The 19,499-nt window shown below is 37.4% G+C and overlaps 1 protein-coding gene across 2 annotated transcripts in view; it reads left to right on the top strand.

The window, feature by feature from the left end:
* GPALPP1 (GPALPP motifs containing 1) overlaps positions 1 to 18,582 on the top strand; it is a 33,719-nt gene extending 15,137 nt beyond the window's left edge. Inside the window, exons 5-9 of one of the 2 annotated variants that reach the window (XM_081214423.1) lie at positions 4,206 to 4,340; positions 4,786 to 4,950; positions 8,110 to 8,208; positions 13,502 to 13,720; positions 18,568 to 18,582. In XM_081214423.1, coding sequence (XP_081070549.1) covers positions 4,206 to 4,340; positions 4,786 to 4,950; positions 8,110 to 8,208; positions 13,502 to 13,720 — 618 coding nt within the window. In that variant the 3' untranslated portion in view covers positions 18,568 to 18,582. Of the gene's footprint in view, positions 1 to 4,205; positions 4,341 to 4,785; positions 4,951 to 8,109; positions 8,209 to 13,501; positions 13,721 to 14,337; positions 16,044 to 18,567 lie in introns of those variants that run through there. The other variant, XM_081214422.1, reaches the window with a different exon arrangement.
* The last annotated feature ends 917 nt before the right edge of the window (positions 18,583 to 19,499 follow it).

The following is a 19,499-nucleotide window of genomic DNA, read 5'->3' as shown; positions in this document are numbered from 1 at the left end:
CACAATGTTCATTGCAGCTCTATTTACAATAGCCAGGACATGGAAGCTACCTACGTGTCCATCAACAGATGAATGGCTAAAGAAGATGTGGCGCATATATACAATGGAGTATTACTCAGCTATAAAAAGAAACGAAATTGAGTTATTTGTAGTCAGGTAGATGGACCTAGAGTCTGTCATACAGAGTGAAGTAAGTCAGAAAGAGAAAAACAAATACCGTATGCTAACACATATATATGGAATCTTTAAAAAAAAAAAAAGGTTCTGAAGAACCTAGGGGCAGGACAGGAATAAAGATGCAGACGTAGAGAATGGACTTGAGGATACGGGGATGGGGAAGGGTAAGCTGGGACGAAGTGAGAGAGTGGCATGGACACATATACACTACCAACTGTAAAACAGATGGTGGGAAGCAGCCGCATAGCACAGGGAGATCAGCTCGGTGCTTTGTGACCACCTAGAGGGGTGGGATAGGGAGGGTGGGAGGGAGAGGCAAGAGGGAGGAGATATGGGAACATATGTATATGTATAGCTGATTCACTTTGTTATAAAGCAGAAACTAACACACCATTGTAAAGCAATTATGCTCCAATAAAGATGTTAAAAATAATAATAATAATACTACACTTGAGGTCACAGGGCTGATACAGTGGCAAATTGAGGCCTTGAAACTAGGTCTAACTCTGCAGTCCAAACTATAAACCAGTAGGGTACGTAATTTCTATTATATTTCTGGATAAAATATTATAACTCACCTTTTTAAAATTTAAATAACTCATCCAGGACACCAAAATGATTTAATACCTAGATTGGAGTTAGGTTTGTGATTCTGGATTCTCGTTTTATTTTAGTGTATTGGGCCTGATTTTGTTTGTTCCTCCATCCATGCATTTAATTTCTGCCTCCCAATATCCTAAGTGATTTTTATTTCTGAAAATTTCAGGCATCTACCTTTATAAAGCCATCTCTTGTTGGATGGGAGTGTAACTATCATTAGCTTATCCCATCATCCTAAACTTCAACACTATATTGATATCATGTCTCTTACAGTATTAAAAGTTTATCATGTCTTCTATATCTGCTCATTTTATGTCACTATGTATTATATTTGTGGGGGGCTACAAATATGTTTAAGACAATCCCTTTGCTATCAAAGAGCTCACTGTTGTAGAGATAAGCTATAAACATTTAAAGTTAGATCATTAGCAGTTGAAATAAAATAATAGAGGGGCTGCTGTAGTATAAGTAGAAAAAATACTGGCCCTGATCTTAGAATATTGGAGTCTTAGATACTAGTTTTATAACCTCAGACAAGTTGTTTAACCTTTCAAAGTAGGTTTCCTCAAAAACAAAACAGGAATAATAATGCCATTTCCCAGTCTTTAAATGAAGCAAGGTCCATAGTTATTGAGAGAGAGAGAGTGTATGTGTGTGTGTGTGACTTAGAATAAGCCACAAGACAATATGTGATTATCTAGTTATTTGTACTAAGAGCAATTGTTATAAGGGTTCAGAGAAGAAACCACAGAAAGTTAACCATTAAGTGGTTAGCAGGGAAAATGTAAAGAACACAGATTAACTTGCCTAATCCTGGTAGTTTGAAAAAATAAGAGGAAGAAGCTTCCTGTCACAGCTGGAGGACAAACATCTTATTGTTGTTCATCTTGTTTATCTTTCTCTCCTTGTTGAGGACAAGGACTGTTTTATTTATTTTTTTATACAGCAGGTTCTTATTAGTTATCTAGTTAATACATATTAGTGTATCTATGTCAATCCCAATCTCCCAGTTCATCCCACCACCACCACCCCCCATGCCACTTTCCCCCCTTGGTGTCCATACGTTTGTTCTCTGCATCTGTGTCTCTATTTCTGCCCTGCAAACCAGTTCATCTGTACCATTTTTCTAGGTTCCACATATATGCATCAATATACAATATTTGTTTTTCTTTTTCTGACTGACTTCACTCTGTATGACAGTCTTTAGATCCATCCATGTCTCTACAAATGACCCAATTTTGTTCCTTTTTATGTCTGAGTAATATTCTACTGTATATATGTACCACATCTTCTTTATCCATTCGTCTGTCAGTGGGCATTTAGGTTGCTTCCGTGACCTGGCTATTGTAAATAGTGCTGCAATGAACATTGGGGTGCATGTGTCTTTTTGAATTATGGTTGTCTCTGGGTATATACCCGGTAGTGGGATTGCTGGGTCATATGGTAATTCTATTTTTAGTTTTTTAAGGAACCTCCATACTGTTCTCCATAGTGGCTGTATCCATTTACATTCCCACCAACAATGCAAGAGGGTTCCCTTTTCTCCACACCCTCTCCAGCGTTTGTTGTTTGTAGATTTTCTGATGATGCCCATTCTAACTGGTGTGAGGTGATACCTCACTGTAGTTTTGATTTGCATTTCTCTAATAATTTGTAATGCTGAGCAGCTTTTCACGTGCTTCTTGGCCATCTGTATGTCTTCTTTGGAGAAAGAAGGGGCTATTTAGGTCTTCTTCTATTTAGGTCTTCTCCCCATTTTTGGATTGGGTTGTTTGTTTTTTTAATATGAGCTGCATGAGCTGTTTATATATATTGGAGATTAATCCTTTGTCTGTTGATTTGTTTGCAAATGTTTTCCCCCATTCTGAGGGTTGTCTTTTCGTCTTGTTTCTGGTTTCCTTTGCTGTGCAAAAGCTTTGAAGTTTCATTAGGTCCCATTTGTTTATTTTTGTTTTTATTTCCATGACTCTAGGAGGTGGCTCAAAAAAGATCTTGCTGTGATTTATGTCAAAGAGTGTTCTTCCTATGTTTTCCTCTGTGAGTTTTATAGTGTCCAGTCTTACATTTAGGTCTCTAACCCATTTTGAGTTTATTTTTGTGTATGGTGTTAGAGAGTGTTCTAATTTCATTATTTTACATGTAGCTGTCCAGTTTTCCCAGCACCACTTTTTGAAGAGACTGTCTTTTCTCCATTGTATATCCTTGCCTCCTTTGTCATAGATTAGTTGACCATAGGTGCGTGGGTTTATCTCTGGGCTTTCTCTCCTGTTCCATTGATCTATATTTCTGTTTTTGTGCCAGTACCATATTGTCTTGATTACTGTAGCTTTGTAATATAGTCTGAAGTCAGGGAGTCTGATTCCTCCAGCTCCGTTTTTTTCCCTCAAGACTGCTTTGGCTCTTCAGGGTCTTTTGTGTCTGACAAGGACTGTTTTAAACCCAAGTGCATATAGCATCTAACTCAGTCTTACATGAAAACCCTTTAATAAAATGATTTACTAATGGGACTTCCCTGGTTGCTCAGTGGTTAAGAATTCGCCTGCCAATGCAGGGGACATGGGTTCAAGCCCTGGTCCAGGAAGATCCCACATGCCACAGAGCAACTAAGCCCATATGCCACAACTACTGTGCCTGCATTCTAGAACCCGTGTGCACCGCAACTACTGAGCCCATGTGCTGCAACTACTGAAGCCCGCATGCCTAGAGCCCGTGCTCCGCAACAGGAGAAGCCACCTCAATGAGAAGCCCACGCACCGCAACGAGGAGTAACCCCCACTAGCTATAACTAGAGAAAGCCCACACACAGCATTGAAGACCCAATGCAGCCAAAAAAAAAAAAAATTAAAATCACTGTTCTTTAAAAAAATTAACTTCAAAAAATGATTTACTAAGAACTACTTGAATTCAATTATTGCAATACTATTGTGTCTTTGGGGTAATGAGAGAAATACTTTGGGAACCAAATTAACTCGTTCGGGCCAGTATTTTGTAAGGCTTTGCACAGCATTTCTGTTTCAGTGGACTGTACTAAATCATGAAGGCTGATACAGCTTCCAAGGATGTCTTATTTGTGTGTCTCTTATTCCAAAGAGCTCTTTCTGTATCAGGAAAGAAAATGGTTTCAACTTGTGTCATCTCTGATGAATCATTAATAATTCTCTGGAATATTACAGAGAAATTGTGAGGGCACATCTATGTCCATCAGGAAGAGGACTGAGATGAGTTAATGAGCTCTGCTGTGGACACAGGGAAGAGGTGGGACAGTCCACAGCCCCTGGATTTGTCATTTTTGTATGGTGCACTTGAGGAGGGCACAGGAAAGGTGCTCAGTGATTAGCCAGCAACACAGTGTTTGCTTTTTGTTCTGTTTCTAGGTTATCAGTCACAGTTAAATTTTAAGTAATTTAGGATCATTTTCTTATTTTCAGAAGGAAACAGGTAGCAGTGAAGAGGAGGACATTATTGGGCCGATGCCTGCCAAAGGACCAGTTAACTCTAGTGTAACGACAGACTTTGAAAAAAGGGCCCAGAGAATGAAAGAAAAACTGACTAAAGGAGACGATGTAAGTTTTAAATACATAGTACACTTTTCTCTGAGAAATTGACCAAATATATTAAAAATCTCAATTTTAAAAACAGACATTAAAAAGATGTATATGTACATATGTAAGTGTATAAAAATTTAGGCTCTAGGTAATTCAGAAGCTACAAAAGGAAAAGAGTAGAAATTTTGCCTACTTAAAAATTTCTGTATGGCAACAGATAACATTAAGTCAAAGGAACAATAAATTAGATAAAAGTATTCATAACATATATGACCAAAAAAAATAGTCTATTAAATCCTTTCTCTTAAAGTCTGTTAAATAACTTTCAAGCCTCAGTTGAGAAGCATAGTCACTTATACAGTATTCTACACACATACATGTGCACACACGCACACATATACACATTTTCCAAGGCAAATTTTTTTTTTTTTTTTTTTTTTTTTACTTTTTATTTCTCTTAAAGGATTCATCTAAACAAATTACAAGAGAGTCTTGGATGACTGAGCTTCCTCCAGAGCTGAAAGACTTTGGTCTTGGGCCCAGAGCTTTCAAGAGAAGAGCTGATGACAAATCTGGAGATCGATCAGTCTGGACAGATATGCCAGCTGACAGGGAAAGGAAAGCCAAGGTAAGAGGGTTTGTTTGTTCCTTTATTTTTGTCCATGTTGACTCTATTTTGAAAAAATAGGAGGCAGAATTATTTAAGAGTACTGTTTTTTAAATTATGATTCCAAAGGGAAAAGATTTCCCCTGAAGGAAAGTTAAAAGAAAGTGACGCCAGTTGCTTCCTGTGTACTTACTTACTATTTCCCAATAAATTGTCTCATCTAAATCTCAAGAGAACCTGGAGACATAGGTTTACTGACCTCATTTTATGAAGGGAGACACTATCCTCTATGAGGTCACCTTTTCTGGAATTAAAAGCTGGTAAGTCATGAACAGTAATTCCCTTCTAGACCTTTCTGACTCCAAATCCCCTGGTCTTTATACATCATACTATCTCCATGAAAATTTCTTTTAAAATGTCTTGAACAAGCCAAGGCACAGATTAACCTAGCAAGTTAAGTGATACATAAGGACCATCTCTCAAAATAACAGTAGCTCAAGTGCACTAAACTTCATAATTACTGTCAAGATAGGCAAAAAGCCCTTTCATTAATACACTGAATAATTTATTTTAAAAATACCCACAAAAGTATGCATAAAATATTATTGTTAGATTTTCTTTCCTTGGATCTCTCCATTTATTATGAAATATTCCATTGTAAGTTAGGGGTCCAACCAGTGTCCTCAGCACTAACTCCTTAAATTCACTCCATCCCAAAGTTTCAGTTTCCTTTAGATGTCCCATTCCAATCTTAAATGCTTGACTAAGTGGCACCTTATGATTATAGCTTTATCAGTTCTGACTTAAATTCACGCCCCTAACTCTGTTTATCTTGTTCATCAATACCTAGAATTATGAGGATTTCCATCTTCATTCTGTAACTGTAAATTGAATATCTCCTCTGCCAGGTATTCTGTTTGGTCACAGGTAATAGAAAAAGCTCCTTATGGCGCTTTCATTTTATTGGAGAATTGGTTGTGAAATAGTGTCATTCTTAAAATGTGGATGATATGTGGCAATCTCCACATTTTAGCAGAATATGTGGCAAAATCATAAGTTCTCCTTTGCCTGGAGGATTCAAGGAAATCTGAGAGTTGTAGCAGAAAGGTAAGGTGAACCAACACACCTGAGGGCAGAAGAGACAACAGAAGATACGGTATAGAAGTGAGCCACACACCGTGATTGACTAGTGTTGGAATGCCTGTCTGCTCTTTCTTAACTGGTCTTCTATAAAAATAACATACTGACGTTTTTTATAATTTAGCCTTTAAGATTGTCTCCAAAAAGACATTTAATCCCCTTGCTTACATGGACTTTTTATTCGTGCTTTTTCCAGTCCTTGTGTTCCTCATTGTATGTGAGTAGATGTCTAGCCTACAGCCAGATATGCAGGGAGTCTTCCTCAAAGAAAAATACCACAGAAAAATGGAACAAACAGAAACTAGCCAGTATAATTTGAACTCAGGTGATTTTAGGCCCTATGACTGAGTTCTTTAGATCTGGTCATTCTTTTCAGGGCTGAAAGTGTTTTGTTCTGTGTTTACAACAGACTCCCAAAGGGATGACTAATACCCCTTAAATTTTATGTGACACTGTATTACAGCATATAATACCACAGACTTATATTTGTGGTACAAGTTATGTAGTGTCACAGAGCTGTCCTATATAAAGGTTGTGACTAATTTTTGATTTTTGTAACAGATCTTAGTCAAGTTTCCTTTTTTATCTTTCTCCAAATTAACTTTTTGTAGATTTTCTCCACCACTTCATCTTACTTTTTTATATTTGATTCCCCAGCATTCATCTCTCATACCACTAATGTTCGCACATTCACTTAACCAACATGCCCAAATGAAGTAAGATGGCTTTTTAGAAAGAAATGGCAGTGTTATGCATAAATTAATTGAATGAGATCTGTTATGTTCTCATTTCCCAGTCTTGACTAGATTTACTAACTCTTAACTGGTCAGGTTTTCACCTCCATCTTATCAGAACATCATTTTTTCTCTTAATTTTTACAAGTAAAAGAATCTGGGGAAATTTTTATGGAAAAATAAGAAATGAGCTACTCCTATGTTTTTTAACATACTTTATTTATTAAGTACAATGTTGTTTTAGTCCATCATTAAGGTAAAAATGGTGTGGGGACCTCCTTGGCTTTCTTAAGCAAACAGCAACAGTATAAAAACATGTTTTGAGGGCTTCCCTGGTGGCGCAGTGGTTGAGAGTCCGCCTGCCGATGCAGGGGACACGGGTTCGTGCCCCTATTCCGGAAGATCCCACATGCCGCGGAGCGGCTGGGCCCGCGAGCCATGGCCGCGGAGCCTGTGTGTCCAGAGCCTGTGCTCCGCAACGGGAGAGGCCACAGCAGTGAGAGGCCCGCGTACAGAAAAAAAAAAAAAAAAAAAAAAAAAAACATGTTTTGAGGAAAGTGGTTTTCAGTTGATTTTATATGGACCTTCTTCTTTCCTGGTTGTGACTATATTCTCCAGAATACTTTTTTTTTCCTAATTAAAATTTGTTGGAAATTTACCTAAGTATTTCATTTGTGTGTGTGTGTGTGTGTGTGTGTGTGTGTGTGTGTGTGTGCGCGCGCGCGCTATGGTAAATGGTATTTCTTTTTAAATTTCAAGTTCCAATTGTCCATTGCTGGTATATTTTGTATGTTGACCTAGCATCCTGCAGCTTTGCTACACTTATGCTTACTAATGCCAAGAGTTTTTTAATAGATTCTTCGGCATTTTCTACATTTCCAGTCATGTCCTCTGTGAATAAAGATAGTTTTCTTTTTATTTTTTCTGTACCCCATTTATTTCTTTTTTTCCCTCAAGAGTGCTTTTCCTAGCTTTGAAAACAGATAATATAAGATTTCTTTTTAAGCCATATTTTCTCTTCTGCATTTCATTATTGTTTGTCATTTTCATCTCGTGAGTTTGATAAAATCCGGTTAGTTGATTGGTTAGAGGTTTTGGGGGTTTTTTTCTTGCTTTCAGGCAAATGTTAGAGTAGGACACTAACAGATCCCTTATCAAGTATATTAACATTTCTAGTGGGAAGAGATTCAACGGGCCTGGCTTCGTTTAGTCTCCTATTACTCAATCTGAGTTAAAATAATAGTATTTCTTTTTTATTTTCTCAATTATATGGTTTAGTAATGTGTTTTCTGTGTTCGTTCCTCAGGAGACACCAGAAGCAAGAAAGTCATTCAATAAGAAGGATGAAGAACATATATTGACAGGAACGGAAAAGAGATTGGTCGAGCAGGTATCCGCATACAATGTAAGTCAGGGGATAAAATATATGGCCTTTCATTTTTTCCCATCTTTTAATGCTCTTCTCATTTTTTCTCTTTTTCTTGTTTCTCTTTCTTAGTCTTCCTTTTCATCTCAGTCTTTTTCTATACTTCTGTTCTGAAAAATACTCTTGTGTGTATGTGTATATGTGTGTGTGTGTGTGTAGTCCTTTAGGCTTTTTAAATGCATCTCATAACATTTTCAGTTCACTTTTTACTTAAGTCATATATCAGAAATTCAATTCCTAGAGATGGATAGCACATCATTATAAAATAAGAGCCCTACTAACTCCTAGAGAGCCCAATTCATACATTTTAAATTGTAAGCTGATTTGGAATGTTTGATGTAATGATTTAAATATGGGAGAAAAATATAAATCTATATAAATATAAAAATTTAAAATATGGTTCAATCTAAATTTATAAACTAAACAGTCAGTATTCATTGGGCATATTATTATTTTGTAATAGTTTCTTACTCATAAAAAAAAAAAAGAAACAAAAAAAACAAAAAAAAAACCCACTAGTGTTCCAGCTCAAAGAATAAATGTAAACCATTGAACCCTTTGGTCCCTGAAAGGTATTCAGGAAAATTACCTTCTGTTCCTAGCATATTAGTTCATGAAAATTTCCATAAGCATTAAAAATATAGTTAGCATGATTTATTGGGCATATATAGACCAGTACCACAAGCAGTGAAGCATACCTGGAACATAGTTGGAAACTGACCAGAAACCCAACCCAAATGGAACATCTTTGAAAACTGACCAGCTCAAAGTCAAGTCTCAACAAAATTGAAAGAATCACCATCATTCAGGCACCACAAAGAATTTAAGTTAAACTTCATATTAACTTAAAAGCCCTACACAACTGGAAATTAGAAAATTCAAAATTTAAACTTTACATCAAAGAAGACATGATAATGGAAGTTAGAAAATACCTAAACCTGAATGATAAAAAAATATTCAGTACAACATATCAAAATGTGTGAGATGTAACATAAAGTGGTACTTAGAGGCAAAATTTATAGCTGTAATGAGTTATGTTAGAAAGGAAGAATGGCTGAAAATTAACAAGCTGTGCCTTTTTCCAAACAGGCATTTCTTATAAAACTAAACGAACACCTAACCTATGACCCTGCAACTCCACCCCTGGGTGTTTATGTAAGACAGATGAAAACATGTTTTCGCAAACTCGAGCGTGATTCACTCATAATAGCTTCAAAAAGACTTATACAGGAATGTTCATAGAAGCTTTATTCATAACAGCTAAATTCTTCAAGCAACCTGGCTGTCCATCAGTGAGAGAAAGAAAAAGCCAAACTGTGTTCATGATAAAATACTACTCGGCAATAAAAAGGAACAAATTACAAATAAATGCAACAACGTGGATTAATCTCAAAGTCATTATGCTGAGCGAAGGGAGTCTTACGCAAGACTTCCTACCCAAGTACTACTGTATGATTCCATTTATATGAAGCTCTACAATAAGCAAAATGAATCTATGGTGGGAAAAGAATCAGAATAGTTGTTGTTGGAGGGGGATTGTGGAGATGGACTAGGAAGGGGCATACAGAGCTTTCTGAGGTGATGGAAATATGTTCCAGAAATTGCTAGGAGTTTGAATTGTAAAACTCAGTGAATGTAGTATTAAGATTTGTGCATTTCATTGTATGTAAATTTACTTTAAAAGAAAAAACTGCAAACAAATACTGAACTCTAGTTAGTGAAATCATGCTGAAATACTAGGGATACATGTAGCAGTGTCTGCAATTTATTTTAAAACACATCCAAAAAATGAGCATTCTAATCTTATGCCGAAATGTTGGTTACTTATGAGATATAGTTTTCAAAATATTAATATAGTCTTAAGACTAAACCACCTTATAACTCTTAGTATTGATAAATTGAACACTCTTTAAAATATTACCATGAAGGCAAAATAAAAACCAAACAACTAGAATCTTAGCATGAATTTTCAAAAACTGCTGAAAAACTAGCCCATTCAAAATAAATTGCCCTGGCTTTTTGTAAATTAATATAAAACCTACACATTTTTGTTAAATGATTAAATTTGATAAATCAGCAAACCAGTCATTTAGCAAATTGATCTCTACATGAATTGGCCTTTGGGGTGATTTCTAGTTACTTACTTAAACCTTATAATGATCTATTAACAAAAAATTACTATTAATGATCTCTCAACTGTCAGCACTCTCTCAACTTTGATTTTTTTTCACATTGGTCTTTTTTTTTTTGCATTCAGAATGGCTAGACATTTAATAACTTCTCAGCTGAGGACCTTTTTCCATCTTTTTTCCAAACGGCACAAGCTGGCAGCATTGCCACCCTACTGGATACTGAGGGACAGAGTAAAGAGAGTGAGGAAGGGCTATAGTGCCCTGACTCTCCAGCTCCCCTGAACAGGGCGTTTTTTTGTTTTTTTGTTTTTTGTTTTTTTTTAAGCGGTACACGGGCCTCTCACTGTTGTGGCCTCTCCCGTTGCAGAGCACAGGCTCCGGATGTGCAGGCTCAGCGGCCATGGCTCACGGGCCCAGCCGCTCCGAGGCATGTGGGATCTTCCCGGACTGGGGCACGAACCCGTTTCCCCTGCATCGGCAGGCGGACTCTCAACCACTGCGCTACCAGGGCAGCCCGCGTTGGGTCTTTGTTGCTGCGCGTAGGCTTTCTCTAGTAGCAGTGAGCGAGGGCTACTCTTCAAGCGGTACGCAGGCTTCTCATTGCGGTGGCTTCTCTTGTTGCGGAGCACGGGCTCTAGGCGCACGGGCTCAGTAGTTGTGGCTCACGGGCTCAGTAGTTGTGGCTCACCGGCTCAGGAGCGCAGGCTCAATAGTTGTGGCTCACGTGCTTAGTTGCTCCGCGGCATGTGGTATCTTCCCAGACCAGGGCTCGAACCCATGTCGCCTGCATTGGCAGGCGGATTCTTAACCACTGTGCCACCAGGGAAGTCCCTTGACTGATTCTTATGAACCCTGCCACACTACTAAATCCTTTGTATTCATTAGATGACTTAACTCCTAACTCATCCAAATATTTAGACATTATTACTATTATGATTTATTATCTTACAGCTGAGAAATTGAGGCTTAAAAAACTTGCCTAAGGTCACCAGTGTTGAAAATGTCAGCACCATTATTGCTAACCAGATTTTTCCAAATGCAGAACTTTAGTTCTTAACTGTTTCTCCATGCTATGTGTATTGATAGGTTATTTTTTTCTTAGCAACATTTGATTTTTTTTCACCTCCAGTTTTCATTAAAAATAAAGAATTCGGGGCTTCCCTGGTGGCGCAGTGGTTGAGAGTCCGCCTGCCGATGCAGGGGATGCGGGTTTGTGCCCCGGTCCGGGAAGATCCCACATGCCGCGGAGCGGCTGGGCCCGTGAGCCATGGCCGCTGAGCCTGCGTGTCTGGAGCCTGTGCCCCGCAACGGGAGAGGCCACAGCAGTGAGGCCCGCGTACCGCAAAAAAAAATAAAATAATAAAGAATTCAAAAGCACTTAACTTGCAAATCAATTTGTTTCCTAAAGACTTTACCAAGGTTTATGAAATGACCAATTTATGAAGTGAGAGGGATTGGGAACATGGAAATAGTGCTAATTCAAATAAATATTTACTAATACAGCATCCAGATAGAGCTCAGTTTATAGGAAATAGCAACCACATAACTTAACTGATAAAGTCAGACCTCATTGTCAAATCAGACAGGTGATTGACACTGACTTTCTGTGAGAAAGTCTGACTTCATTTCTCTGTTCTAATAGATGTGATTATGATCATTCCTGTGACACTTCTGAATTGTAACGTAGGTGGGTAGGCGCCATGAGTTTGTCGTCTGATGAAATAAAATGCTGTCACCTTCATCGTTTCTTACCGGTTATTTTGCTTTTACTGAGCTCTCCTTATGTCTTTGCTCTCAAATATATTCTCTGGCAGGAGGCAGGGCCTGGAAGAGATGTGGTTGTTAAGCAAAAATCGTCTTTTCTTTCATTGCCCCATTCTGCAGTATATCTGAATTCAGAACATTCCAACAAGAGCCAAACTACCCATTCCAAAAGGACATTACGCTCTTAAGAGAAATATGTTTGAGACACAAAAGGACACAAAGCCTCCTGGGTTTACAGCTCCTTGATTAGAGGAAGTTTCATTCATACAGTATTTCAGGTTTTTTATTTGATGCTCTGGAGACTTGCTGTCCAAGACAACATTCTGTAATAAGATTCTGAAAGGCCTCTCCTTTGTTAAATGGGAAAGGGCTGTAATGAAAGGGGAGACATCCTCACGAGATGCATTACCAGGCAAGTCAGCTTTAAGTGAGGCTAAGAAGTTGAGAATCATGGGTAGGTAACGTTGAAATTCTCCATGCCTTCATACCCTGTGGAATCCACTCCGTGTGGCCCCCAAGGATACATACATCGCAGTTTGTTGGCTGCTGGTCTGTACTACCTGCATCTACTCCTGCATCCCATTCCCTGCTTCTCCAATCCAGGGCTGTTCTGTCTTTTAGTTTAACCAATACCAAAAGGTTTGTAAAGAATCTCCAATTTATGAAACCAGTTGACTTTGCTCAGACCTCATCCTACTAGATATATTTGAAACTGTGAAACTAATGTATTGTAAATCAGCTATAGTTCAATTTAAGAAAAAGAAAAAGAAAAAGAAAATGTGAGCACCTACCCCAGCTAAAAAGAAAGAAAGTGAAAGAGATAAAGCTGAAAGGACAAAAATTCTCTTGGCACACAGACTATGCCAGCTTTTCCTGCACCGGCCTTGGATTTTGTCATCTCTGTGCCGTGGTTATTCTGCTTTGCACTTGCTTTAGCTTCAGCCTGGCAGTGCCCATCTCTTCAGTTCCACCCGTTCAGGGTTCACGGACCAGCCCATCCATGAAGCTTTAACCGGGCTCCCAAGTGAGAAAGTAATTGCTCTTCTTTCTCACCTGTGTTCTTGGTTCAGACTCTAATGTTGACTAATCACACAATGATTTTCATGATGGTTATTTAAACATTAGTTTACTCTCCATCTTGCTCTTCTTTTATTGTGTGGCATATAGTTGGTAGATACCTTCATTTTGGTCTAATTGAATTTGCCTCTGATAACACATTTTCTTCAGAGATGCTGTCTTAGATTTGGAAAAACCTATTGGGTTTGTAAATAGCCCTCCTTAACGTTTACCATTACTACTTCATTCTTTTGTTTCATGATTATATTCTGTCAATGACCTATATAAGATTTTTCTTTCTACTGTCTTGCTCTCCCCAGGAATCAAAAAGGTCAGAATCTCTTATGGACATTCATCAGAAAAAACTAAAGAATAAGGCTGCTGAAGATAAAAATAAGCCCCAAGAAAGAATACCATTTAACCGTGATATGGACCTCAAAGTTCATCGGTTTGATGAAGCTCAGAAAAAAGCCCTGATAAAGAAATCTAGGGAACTAAACACCAGGTTTTCACATGGCAAAGGCAATATGTTTTTATAAGTAAGTATATTTCAGTGAGGTATATTTTCGTACTGATAAATTTGAACTTTTCTAAATACTCTGTTACATATAACTGTAAAAATTTATTTCCTTTTATAATAAAGTAGATTATAAAGCTGCAGATCTTTATTTTCTAAGTAAACTGTGAGATTTGAAAATTCAGCCTTGTGGAATAAAAAATGTTGTATACTGGGAAAGTAGTCTTGTCCTCATAATAACCTAACAGGGCATTAGTATTCAAAATGCTAAAATAAAAGCTTTTCATTTGTGAGGCATGGCAAAGGAAAGCGTGGTTTGAAGCTTGGGTAACTATGCTTTATTAAAGAATGAGCTTTGCTAGCAGTCTTTTTATGTTAAACAAGATCACAAAAGATGTTCATTGCTTTTGAAATGTTCTCTGTAGGTTAAGGTTCAAAACCGTTACATCACTCATACATAGCCCGAACTGACAAGGGTTCGTAATGGTGATTATAGAAAAGCTAAGGTTGCTTCTTAAAATCTTTGTGATTTTTAATTGTATGAAACCTACATCAGTATTAAAATGTGACTTTCAGGGAAACTACGGTTAAAGTGAGAAATATTTTCCAACTTACTGAATTTTCTTATTCTTACTTCAGGGGGATTTCCCTGTGCAATGAAGAAGAGTTGAAGAATACTCTTTTTTTCTGTCTGTCCATCTTTCTTCCATATATTTTGAGTTTCTTAAGATTAGAGGATTACTTTAGTCTTACAAACCACGCGTCCTTTAAAGTCACGTGGAAACATGAAATCAGTGTGTCTTAATGTAGAGTAGAATTTTATGTGTCTTTGGCTTCTAAGGAAATGTGGGCTTTTCTTCAAGTAATTTTTTTGAGGATTCCCCCCCTCCCCGCCACTCCCTAATTTCACAAGTGCCCAGTTAAGATCTGGTCAGGACCATCCACTGAGTCTCTCCCACAGCTCAGACTCTCTCATCAGATATTATGAACTTGCCCTGAGTGAGTGTGTCGGGTCCTCACAGTGAATCCATGAATTTGAAATTGTTTGGGTTTCCCTCTAAACTGCAGCCAGTGAATACACAACATTTACTTGAAAATAGAGAGTATGGAGGTTTTGTCCATTTTGTTATCAATTTGCTTGTTGTGGCAATCAGGGCTTTTTATCTGTGGTTTGGATTTTTTGGTTTGTTTGTTTCTAAGTCAGAAAGAGGGACCTCTGCATTATTTCATGTGCTAAGGAAAAACTATTTTGATTTTTCCAACTTCAGTAAGTATTTCAAGGGAAGGCAATCTGAGGGACAAGAGAACACCGTTAACCGTTACCAGTGTGAAGTCTGAGACCTGGTCTCTGTGATCTCCACCAAAGCTTTCTAAGTCTTTAACCTGCTTTGGGATGATCTGACTTGATTCATTTATATTTAACATGCTTTAGCTAATTTATTGGGGACAGGTCTTTTATATCAATCATAAGTTACTTTTTAAAAAAATCAAACTCATAATCCCTGAATACAAAAATGGAAATGGAAACTGTAATCAAAACCGCCCTGATGTAAGCTGGGACGAAGTGAGAGAGTGGCATGGACATCTATACACTACCAAATGTAAAATAGGTAACTAGTGGGAAGCAGCTGCATAGCACGGGGAGATGAGCTCGGTGCTTTGTGACCACCTAGAGGGGTGGGATAAGGAGGGTGGGAGGGAGACGCAAGAGGGAAGAGATATGGGAACATATGTATATGTATAGCTGATACACTTTGTTGTACAGCAGCAACTGACACAACATTGTAAAGCAATTATACTCCAATAAAGATGTTAAAAAAAAAAAAAACCACCGATGGAGTATTGTAGTATTGTAAGTTTGTGATGCTTTAAGCACTGCCCCTTAAGATGTTAAACAAAACTCTTAATAGTTAAAGCTTAAATTCAAATTCTGGAAGTTATATTTTCTTACAGATTAATCCCGATTGTTCTGCTACTTCTGTGCTCTAGTTTTGATGAAGCACACGGTTTTAATGAAAAAAGATTCTGAGTCCTAGCTCATCTAGGCTTCATGAAAATTGAGTAAACTGTTCAGTCAACTTATGTGACAGATTTTTCTCCTGATCATAGAAGTACAATGATCCTCCATAACCGTAACCTACTCAAAGAGTGTTACTATTTATAAGATGAATTTTTCTCCTAAGCAAATTGAAAGAGTCTAGTCTAAGCAGATTGAACAGAGCTACCTTTTGACCAAAGATGTCATTTTTAGTGGATGATATTTTCTGAACACAAAACTTTGTACAGGAGCATCTATTACTTTCATTAATTTTGTTATGATTTTTTTCCCTGACGAAAGGAAGAAATGTTTTCTAGTTCCTCATCTTTATGTAAATTCCTAATATATATTTTTGAGAAATTTTGCTATTTTTAATGTAAAAGTGTCATCTTTGGATACTTACTTTTGCTTTGCTTTCCTCACCTGAAGGTAGATAGGGATATTTCTCTAGTACGTATTTACTATTTCTTCCATCACCCTTGGAATGTCTGTGACCTTAACAAAAGGGAGAAAATATTAATACTTTCCATGAGTGACCACCTTACATGGTACCTCAGGTCTAATGCTCTTTTGTGCCACCCTGAGGACAGTTTTAACGAAATGTGAGGCCAAGCCAGAGGTTTTTGCCCCATGGAGAGACCAAACCCAATATAACTACATTGGCAATAAAAGAAGAAAGTAGCTATCTGAACAGGATAGACAGGTGGTCTTCATTTTTTTCCCTTCCCTCTTCCAAAGTTGCAAAAGGCCTGGTAAATCAATTCTCCTCTCCATTTGGCAGAAAATTGGGATTGCTGACATTTTCTGCTAAGAACGTTTTAATTTTCTGTACTTCTCAGCCAAATTTTGTAGAGCTGTAACCTCTTTTGAAACTTAAAAATGAAGAAGAAAAAAGAACAACACTAAGTTCAAAGAGGGTAGCAGCCATTTTAACATTCTTTACTGTTTGGTGAAGGTGACATTTAAGTTCACTGTCCCTGAAATTATATGATTTTGTTCAGCTGTCTAAATTGTCATCTCAGGTAGATTTTGATGCTTCAAATAATAACAACATTACTGGTAAATAAATGGCTTTAGCAAGTGGGGGAATTGGGAGGGGAGACAAAAGGTGAGAGGTGGTAGCTACACCCATAATAAGGCTGTCTCATCCGATAAATTTTTTTGTGTTGGGAAAAATATCATAAATTAAGCCCTATGCCAAAAAGAGAAAGAAAAGAAAAGCTACGGTTTTCTAAGAGTTTTTTATCTTGTTCAGATGTAGCAGCTACTTGACATTTATCACTTGAACATTTTATGGTTCTTTGAATTAATGATTTTTTTTAGAAGTAAGGTTGGGCTTTAGATGGTACTGAGGCCTACATGCTCCAGAATAGGTTAACAGTTATCATATAAATTATTTGATGCTGAAACATCTTAGAACTTTTTGTTTCTTATATAGGGTGGATAATGTTAACATTATATATTACTTAAAAATGTATGGTCGTGGGAGATAGTTTTTAGACTATTTACAGGAGCCCTTATCACTTCTCTTCACTTTTTCCATGGCAATGACAAGTATTGTTCACAAAAAACAGTCTCTGTTGAGTTGTATACCTAAGAGGAAGAGTCACCATGGGGGAAGTAGCTAGGATAGTACCCATGTAACATCAGTACCAAGTCTCCTACTTCAGACTGTTAGTTTTTTTACTTTGGCTTTTGACACCATCATGTGATTTTAGTCTGCAGTTACAAAAGGTCATGCATTTCCTATTATAGGAGAGGTATATTTTTTTGCAGCTTAAATATTAACCGTGACTAGAGTATGTACAAAATTAAAAAGCTATACACTGCCCCTTTCAATCTTTTCATTTTGAACTTTACAATTAAAAGACTGTTTTTAGAAAAGAAGAATTCCTGAGGTGTGTTTTTTTTATGTATGAATAAAGTTGCATCTATATCTGAGAAGTTGTCGTCTTTTTGTTTTGTTTCTTTTAATATTATTAGCTTATCTGAAGCAGGCAATGTGCATAAAGAGAATATCCTGTAAAGATTTATTCTAACCAACCAGATCATTGTGGGCTGTTGTGGGTTAAAAAAAAAAAGTCTTTCACTCCAACTCACTTGCAAGATTTTCATTATCCCAGTATAACGGCAAATATAAACTATTTAGAAACACAAGACAGACAAATTGGAAATGCTTTTAAGAGCACCATGGCACAAGAGGGGCTGGCACTGGATTTGTAACCAATATTCCATTTCTATGTGACAGTTGGTGGTTTTTTTCTGGATTGGTTGATTATGAGATTTTACGGTTTTTTGTTTTGGGTTTGGGGTTTTTTTTCCGTTTTTCTACTTCTCGAATTCTTTCAGGAAGCATGTATTTTATAATTCCAGGGGAAATGAACCTCTTTTTTTTTTAAGTCCCAATTTTGTATTATATAGGATCAGAGTTAGAAACTGAATTACTAAGGAGACAGGACTTGGGATTTCTCTCTTCCTTTATTTTTTTTAAATTTTTATTTTATATTGGAGTATAGTTGAATAACTGTGTTAGTTTCAGGTGTACAGCAAAGTGATTCAGTTATACATATACATATATCTATTCCTTTTCAAATTCTTTTCCCATTTAGGTTATTACAGAATATTTCTCTCTTCCTTAACTGGGGAAGTGACCAAAGAGATACTTTGCAATACAAAAGCTAAGCATTAAATGATAGGAATCTGGACATACAGGATCCAAGGAAAGAAAGCCCTTGAGTTTTCAGATCAGTTCCCTATAATAAGTATTTCTTGAGGAGATAATGTGTTTGTTCATTCAGTAAACATTTGTTAAATACCCGGGTGTGTCCTAGGTGCTAAGAACACAGTGGTGAACCAGACATTCGTAGCCCTCGTCCGTGAGAGGAGGTTCTGTTCTAGTCACTACAGAGTGTTCACAGGTAAGTAACACAGATTCCCTGCCTCGTGAGACGTGGGAGAGAAGATCTCAGTAAAAAAGACCAAGTAAGTGTATATCATGATGACTATAGCTAATACTGCTGTATGGTACATAGGAAAGTTAAGAGAGTAAATCCTAAGAATGCTCATCACAAGGAGAAATTTTTTTTTCTTTTTATTGTGTTTATATGAGAAGATGGATGTTAGCTCAACCTGTTGTATCATTTAATAATATGTAAATCAAACCATTGTGCTGTCCACCGTAAACTCATACAGTGATGTATGTCAATTCTCCATAAAACTGGGGGGGACGCCACAAACTGGGATTAGTGTTACAAAGAAAACAGGGTAATGGGACAATCCAACAGGTAATTGAGGATGGAAATCCTACCTGAGTAAGGTCATAAGGAAAATCTATCTGAAGAGATGTTATTTAAGCTGAAACCTAAAAAAATGACAAACTAGCAGTTTGAAAAATGACTTGTTACCAAATCAGGTCTGGCTGCTCGCTGCTCAATCAATACTCGAGAGAGAGGCAAATGTCGCGAGAAAGGAAAGCTGCTTTTAATCAGAATGCTGGCAGTCTGGGGAGATTGTGGACTCAGTGTCCCCCTAAAACCACCTCCAAAGATTCTGCTCAGCCAGGAAAGTTTTTAAACGGAAAAAGGGAAGTAACCTCAGTTAATCATTGAGATAGGGGGTGAGAGTCGTCGCCATCCCCCTCTGTGCGGGCTCGTCGTGCAGGCTTATAGATGCTGTCTTGTTCACACAGTTGGCTTCACACGGTTTGTTCGTGAGATTACTGAAGGGGAAGCTAGGGAAGAGATCTGACCATCTGTTAATTACG

Source organism: Mesoplodon bidens (assembly GCF_964165515.1).
Source record: "Mesoplodon bidens genome assembly, chromosome: 17".
Classification (NCBI taxonomy): domain Eukaryota; kingdom Metazoa; phylum Chordata; class Mammalia; order Artiodactyla; family Ziphiidae; genus Mesoplodon; species Mesoplodon bidens.
Note: the sequence above shows the minus strand (reverse complement) of the source record. Positions and strands in the feature narration are given on the sequence as shown.